This window comes from Parus major, chromosome 3 (assembly GCF_001522545.3).
Source record: "Parus major isolate Abel chromosome 3, Parus_major1.1, whole genome shotgun sequence".
In the NCBI taxonomy this organism is placed as follows: domain Eukaryota; kingdom Metazoa; phylum Chordata; class Aves; order Passeriformes; family Paridae; genus Parus; species Parus major.
This window is the reverse complement of record NC_031770.1, coordinates 20,291,803-20,299,508: the sequence shown is the minus strand read 5'-3', so window position 1 is coordinate 20,299,508 and position 7,706 is coordinate 20,291,803. Positions and strand designations below refer to the sequence as shown.

General features: G+C 42.1%; 1 protein-coding gene across 2 annotated transcripts in view; it reads right to left on the bottom strand.

Moving 5' to 3' along the window:
• Window positions 1-604: 604 nt before the first annotated feature.
• The window catches only part of USH2A (usherin), a 368,965-nt gene continuing 361,863 nt past the window's right edge, over window positions 605-7,706 (bottom strand). Inside the window, exons 68-72 of one of the 2 annotated variants that reach the window (XM_033513295.1) lie at window positions 7,086-7,169; window positions 5,453-5,697; window positions 3,779-3,850; window positions 3,074-3,304; window positions 605-846 (exon numbers count right to left, since the gene is read on the bottom strand). In XM_033513295.1, the coding sequence (XP_033369186.1) occupies window positions 757-846; window positions 3,074-3,304; window positions 3,779-3,850; window positions 5,453-5,697; window positions 7,086-7,169 (722 nt within the window). In that variant the 3' untranslated portion in view covers window positions 605-756. The remainder of the gene's footprint in view (window positions 847-3,073; window positions 3,305-3,778; window positions 3,851-5,452; window positions 5,698-7,085; window positions 7,170-7,706) is intronic. The other variant, XM_033513296.1, reaches the window with a different exon arrangement.

Here is a 7,706-nt window from a genome sequence, read left to right as displayed (position 1 = left end):
TTGCACTGGCTGCTTGCTGTTTGCACCTAGTTTACTGTGGATGGTGAACAAGTTTTATTACCTGTGGATTAGTAATACTTAAGCAGAAAGGAAGGATGTGGCAGCAAGTGAAAAAGCATGCTTGGAGTTCAGCATTTATTAATGACCTGTTTTGTTGGGTTTTTTTAAGTTGAGCTGAGAGGGTGGGGAAAAGGGAGTGAGAAAACACAAAGGCTAGAACAACTTCATAAGAATTCCTTCAGTGCTGTTTATTTCCCTGTGCAGGAACACAATTTTGTGCTGGAGATCTGTGAGGCCAGGAAAAAACATGGACATTCTGCCATGCAGACCCTTTTTAGCCACATGTTTTTTGGACATGTAAAGGACTTCCTTACCAAACATGCTGCCCCCCAACCTCCCTCCCCCACCCCTACAACCCTCCTCAGCTGGGAAAGCTGGATAAGAGACAAAGATGAGAGCCTCTACCTTCACAGTCTTTTACTACTGTATGACTGAGGGATTCTCAAACTATTCTCTTACCTTTATGAGGTGTCAGTGCTAGCACACAGTTTTTACTATACAGTGAAAGGGATGTTGAAAAAAAGGCCAACTTACCCCCCCCCGCCCCGCCCACATCCCCTCCATAAAACTAGTTTTATCTATTAACTCCAGGGCATGGGGTGGGGAAACAGCAGCCCTATCCCTGCCTGCAAAGGCATGCAGGCTGCTTTTGGCAAATTATCTACTTTCATTTTCTAGAAAAGCAGGTTTTGTTCTTCAGAGATGGGTGTCAGTGAATGTGGTGTGCTCTTTGGTGACAGTGCTGAAGCCTTTGATGACATTGACAAGATCTTCTTCATCTACATACTGTAAGGAAGGGGAAAAAAGCATGTCAGCCAAAGCTGTACCAGACTAAAGGTGATGCCTTCATTTCTCTTTCCTCCTACCCACTAAAAATGGTTCTTAAACAGACAAATAAGTGCATTTCTGATGTCTTCCCTTTCCTCCCAGGAAGAGACAAGAACCTAAAGCATTCAAGCACCTGAATCCAAAACAATTAGATTTTCACAATAAGCAGTAAGATAAAAAAGAATACCATCAATTCCTTCAATTACTCTATATGTCTGACAAACGATCAATAATATAGTGTTTGTTACAGTGTACTGGGGAACTTGGAGCCATGAAAAGAAAAAAACATGTTTACATTTTTCTTTTGTGTGACAAGCACATCACATATGATTTAGGTAAAGTTTTGTTCTTCAAGCTTCCAAGGGAGTGTCTGAGCTTCCACTCCTGGATTAGGCTGAAGAAAGTTGAAAGAAATAAACCATTTCCATAGCATAAAGAGGGCACTAGCAGTGTTACTGCAGCTTTGTGTCCTGGGCCACTGCAGCCATTCATTATATTGATTTGCAAGCTGGACAAAGGGGTGAACCAAACTTTGAAACCACTATTCCTGTGAGTAATAAAGAGAAAGAACTAACTCAAAAGCATTGCAGGAGGTTTGATTGCAAGAGAGTAGCTGAGCAATACAGGAGCAGAGACCTGGTCTCAGGGCAATGTAAAGCAATGGACAGAAGATGGACAGAAGAGCTGCTGATTTGATAAAGCAGCTGAGCTCATGCTGTCAGGGTTGTATGCCACCAAAAGGAAATGAAAATTTTTGTTTTCCAGCTCCTGCCACTCCTGAAACTTGCTGGAGTATGTCTGAATTCATTCATTCAACATGCAATAGTGGGGGTTTACAACCTAAACTAAGTCATGGTGTCAGCCCAAGATACGTAGCTAGAGCAAGAGCTTCCTCTCAGCTGCAGGGAGCTGTTCTTTTGGCTGATGCAATCACAGCAAGGTGCACCCTGGGTGAGTTGTTAGTCCCCAAGGGATTAAATCACAAGGATTTGATAGCTGTGAGAAAGGGGCAAGTCTGACTCATGATACCACTGAATTGGGAAGTCTATGAGATGCAGAATGCAGGCTCAAGGTTAACCTGTACCTATAGGGGTTTTGCCTAGAGTTATCACTACCCTCTTACTTAAGCCTTGTCGGCTTCCTTGGTCCTGCTCTTGGGGTCTAAGTGGGTTTGAAGTGATGGAACCAACACACCTATACTGTGGAAAGCCTGTATGTTCCAGCCCTCCCAGCTGTTTGGTGTACTGAAGGTGAAAGTCTGAGGAAGCTACTTGGATTTATGTGCCAGACTATCCTCCAGTTCATTTGCATTTTGGACAAGATCCACTCACTAACTTGCACTCACTCACTAACCATCTAATTTTGTTACTTCCTCACAGGCCCTTCACCCCATTGTAGGTCCTTTTTAGGAACCTTAATTCTCATCTTTTTCAGGAAGCAAACATGTGTCTCACTGACCCCTGAAGCCCTTCTCATGCATTTAGTCAGGGAAGGTTGGAAGTTTAAAAGCGTATTTCCTGGTGACAAGGAGGAAAGGAGGTCATCACTGTCCTTGGCTTGAAAATCATGTCCTGTATCTGTGCGTTCAGATCCCTGTTGATGGCACTGTCTTGTTCTGTCCTACATTAAAAGAGAAACACTTTGCCTGCCCCCCAACCTTATTCTAGTCCCATGTGGGCAGAGTTTGAATTCATTTGTTACACATGCCAGGAGATACGAGCATTCATATAATCTCTGCATTGCAACTGAGCAGAGGACAGAGAGCAGATCTCATCAGCAGCTGAGTCCCGGTTAATGGAACAGGAGTCACTAGAACTCAAGCTCCCACTTCTGGCTCTAAATGTGTGAAGGATGCCAAGACATCCTACCTCACATGTACAGAAGGGAATTCAAGGTGCATTTCCTTGGTAAACCATGGAGTTAATAATTCAATGGAAACCATAAAGATATGCACATGGATCCCTTGCACCCTGTAAGAGCAGTGTGTGATAACTGCAACTCTGGAAAAGAACCGTAGACTTGAAGAATTTTGAGGATCTAACCTATGACCATGTCCTTCTGGGCCTTTTGGCTGTATCTCCAGGAAGTTGTGACATTTAGACTTTTTTCATTATTCCAACAGAACAGACAAATCTCTAGCAGGTGACGCACAGCAGCATCCCAGAGGATGAGCAGGAGCCCTTACCAAGCCACGGCCAGTAGTGCGATGGTTGTGAATGATGGCATCCCAAGGTGACTCGTCAAAAGTCTTCTTGTCATAGAGGTTGAGCAGCTGGCTGACACTGCGATGGAGAGAGGCAGGGGAATACGTGCGACTCAGCTGGCCCTGACTCAGCCTTCTCCCCCCAGCTGCGATACGGAAACTGCGGTTGCTCGTGGGGGAACCAGCCCCTGGGATTTTTGTATCTGCTAGTCCCTGGGGGAGGTAGACACAAAGTAATAAATAAATAATAAAAAAAGGCATGGTTTTAAATAATTTAGCTGAACAAAAACCAGGAGTGGAAGAGAACAGGGAAAATCATGCCTCAAAATCATGCACAGTTATAAAAAGAAGAAAAAAAAACCCAGTCCTTTCCCCACTGTAGAACAATCATATGATTAAAAACAAACAAAAGTCCCACCAGTGCTAAGCCAGGATTTTCCCCAATTTTCTTCTTCTCCATCCTAAATTTTTTTTTTTTAAGTACCAATAAGCCAAAGTCCCAAGATTTTTGATTACCAGAATGATAGCCCAGACTTGCACAGCAAGAGGATGTTTGCAGACCTTTTCATAACCAGGGGAAAACTCATTCGACCAACAGGAGAAACATGCAGTGTCAGATGCCTTTGTGCATGCTTGGGTCATCTGACACATCACACATCTGGCCACTCTGCAAGCTGAGGACTCTACCTCTAAGTGCATCTTGTATCTTTTGAGAGTGACACTGCTTGATGAATCAGACGTATCAGCAATAGTTTCAAACTGAGATTAAAGAGAGGGAGGAAAACCATTAGGGCAGGATGAGGTGCAGTGTAGGTGTACCTGACAGAGGGTGTGAATTAGCTGCAGCTCTGTGAGGGAGAGCAGTGTAGCAGGATGTGAGGGAGTAAGGGAACTGGCAAAGACCAGGCACTATTTAATTTTTAGGTGGTCAAGTACTGTGTGAACAGCCAGCATTGCTTCACTAACAATTGTAAAACAAGCCATTTTGCCACTCCATAGTAGCTTTGTCCTAACTTCTCAGATCAGGCCCTCAAGTGCTGCACTAAAGAATCTCCCTTTCTATTATGTCCATGAGCTTCTGTAAGAAGAAAAATAAAAAAAAAAATAACTAAAATAAAATAAAAGAAAGGGCAGGAACATGAAAATGATTTGCTTAGGCATGCCAACAGCAAAGACATTTTAAAGTCAAGAGGAATAACACAAGATGACAGACTGTAGAGGAAAAGGAATCAAAACCATGAGATCAAAAAAAAGAAGTTTCTTATGCTCTTAGCCTTTGCCAGGAGAAGAGGCACACTGGAAATCCCATTGTTTCCAAGAGCTTCTTGGTTGAGGCACAGATGCAGTAACTTGGCACTGAGACAAGAAGGAACAGAATGCGTGAAGGATGTAGGAGTCACTATGCTGCTTGATGCTGCTCACAGGAAAAAGAAGCTGAGAAGTGACAAGAAGAATCATCTCACAGCCTATGCCTGGGAAGAAGCATGAAAATGGAAGGCATGGCTGCTCCCATTCTCAATCCCCTAATAATTGCCATATTCCTTTTGTTTTGCTTTTTCAAGGGGTAGGATAATATTACAACTCTGCTACATGATGGAACACGTTTTTTATGCATTCTTTTTCAGAGTTATAACTTCTCATGATAAAAAGCTTTCCTCTTTACCACTTCCCAGCAGCCCTCCTCCCACTGCTCTGATGGCCCCACTGTGGGTCTATGTGCACAAATGCTCATATGCATTTTCTGAAGTTCCCTAGCTTTTTCCCTGATTACTCTCACTCTACTCCAAACATGGCATGCAGCTTGTCTTAAAGGAGTCCAGCTGGGTGGTAGATGGATACTGGCAAGAAATAAAGCCTCTCCCTAAGTCTTGTTCTTTGCAGGCATATCTCCTGGATACCTGACAAAGACTGTTCAGATTGATCCTGGTTAGCCATCCACAGCAGGCATCTGGGAACACATGAAAGGTTCCTCTGAAAAGCTCATTTTATCATCTACCTCCTTACACCATGCCAAAGACTTCTCAGCTCTATGGCAGATTTCAGCTAACATGAGGTGACAGCAATGGCTTTGCATTTTCTGTGACTCCAGATCCAAAGTTTATCTTAGGCATCAGAAGCTTCTCAAGGCCTGCAGATCAGGTGTCCCAGGATTCTGTTTGGACTAAGCACTTGTAACCTTGCTCTGTGTGCCCACACAGATATGGCCCATATGGGACCAGACAGTCCCTTCCCTACACTAAACAGTCTGCATTTGGTAACCAAGATGCAACAAAATGTTGGAAGGAGGAAGAAAAAGTCTGTGTGTGTGTTTGATGAGGCAGATATCATGGATATACACAGTTGCATTTTTTCCAAACGTACCGGATGGGTTTCACCTGATGAGTACACGCTCATTGGTGATGTTCTTTTCTGGAGTGGAACTAAAGGAGGCCTGTCTCGTGCATAGGGTTGCTTGTGGACCTTCCTCTGAAGAATTAATGAGAGAAGAATAGCCAAGAGGATCAAACCTAGAACTACCATCAGCACTGCAAACCACAACTCGTTGTAGAATTTTGCACGTTTGGACTCTGCTTTGTCCTTCTCTCCAGGTGTTGTCAAGATCAGTCCTGTAAAAAGAGGGATTAGGGGAGAAAGGGACAGTTAATTCAAGAAGCATTTAACAATATGCCATCCCTTTCCTCGCTAATAAATTAGGCAGAAATTTAAGTAATTTTGTCGTCATGTGCTTATTTGCACTTATGTTCAAGGTGGCATAATGGTTCAATATGCTAGCGGGCTGCAATAAAAAGCTTACTACCCCCAAGAGACCCTGCTTAAAGCTCTGGCATTGCTGCTTAGGCTGGAAATCACCACTGCATCAGCAGCTCTTCCGAAAGGAGGTGGTGGTGGTGGAATGTGAGGAAAAAAGGGTTCTCCAAGTAACCTTGAAGAGTGGAAATTACTACGGTAATTTCAGAGCAGTACAGATAGAGGACATTCTCTCCAGAACAACTGTGCAGTTACAGGCTTGTGCAGTTAACAAAAAAAGAGGTAGGAAAGCTTTAATACATTAGTAGAAAAGCAAACAACATGAAACATTTTACTATTCCTTTCCCCCACCTGCTAGAAAACAAAACAGTCACTCAGTTGGCTTTGCTCATACACAACAAAAGTGTAAGAAATCTCAGTGGCAGCATTTCCACTGAGTTATTTGCAATCCTACATGCATAACCAAACTCTTGGCCAAGGCAGCCATCAAAAGAACAAAGGGGCACAGTGTGGAAGGTTGTGGATCTAGAGCAACTGGAAACACTTTATCATGCCTTTAAGGCAACTTTGCCTGAAATTCTGCAGAATAATGGAGTGAAAGCATGAAAAGAGATATAAGGGAAAGGCAGAGTAATGACTAATTGCAAATGTAAGGCAGATCTATTTTAAAAAGCTGAACAAGGTGCCACACAAAGAAAATAACTTAATTAAACCATGTAATTAATTCAGTTAGAAACAGTTCAAACAAGAAAATTAGCAGGAAAAAGCACAACATTTTGGAGCAATATACTTAGGTAAAAATAAAATAAAATATATTATATATCTGAGGAGATGATCTGAAGGTAATCATGAGAATTGTCCCACCCTTAGAAGTGTTCAAGGCCAGGCAGAATGGGGCTTTGAGCAACCTGGTATAGTGGAAGTCGTCCTGCATGGCAGAGGGGTGGAAGTAGATGATCTTTAAAGTCTCTTCCAGCCCAGCCATTTTATCATTCTATGATGGTTGGACTCAATGATCATAAGGCTCCTTTCCAACCTAGACAACTCAACAATTCTGTGATGTAAAGAACAGAAGTCCATTCATGGCAAAAAAAGCCCATTATCTCTACATACCTCATACACAAGGCACTAAGGAAGCCCCTGATACTGCAGTGAGATGCCATCCTGCCTGGCATGCGCTAATACCAAATTTTAAGCACAAATCCATCAAATGAACAGCTGCTAGGTAATTTTTTCATGTATTTACCGACTCCCTCTCCAGCGTTGTACTTGATGACTGGTGTCATGGCACTCCCTTCATCGGTGATGCAGGTCACTTGAAACAAAAAGGCTGAGTAAAAAAACCAGAAAATACTGTCAGCAGCAGAAATAAAAATTCTTTAGGCTCTGCTTTTTCACCATTATTTACCAGCAAACAGCCAGGTCTAAAAAAACAAGGCAGGAATAGCACATAACCCACATGAGTCCTATACCAGAACTTAACAATTCTTTACACACTGGTATTGAAATTCTAAACTATGAACCATGGCAGATCATAAGTAATCGTCACTACGATGTTGCCACAAATTGTGTTCCTCTTTCACTACTCAGTTCTTTATTTTCCAATGTAACCGGCAACTTCCAGTTTTTTCATCACTTTTCCTTAAATCCCTCATGCTTCATTCATAAACAAACATATTAAGAACATTTGAATAAAAACAAGTAAATAAAGTGTTAGCACCATTGTAGTAATCAGGAAGACAAAAAATAAATTACAAAATTCCTTGATATACAAAATCCCAATGTCATAAAAACAGATTTTTCTTGCTGTTTTTTCTTTTCCTTTTTTTTTCTCTCTTTTGATAGTTTAATTTTATTTTAAAGACTG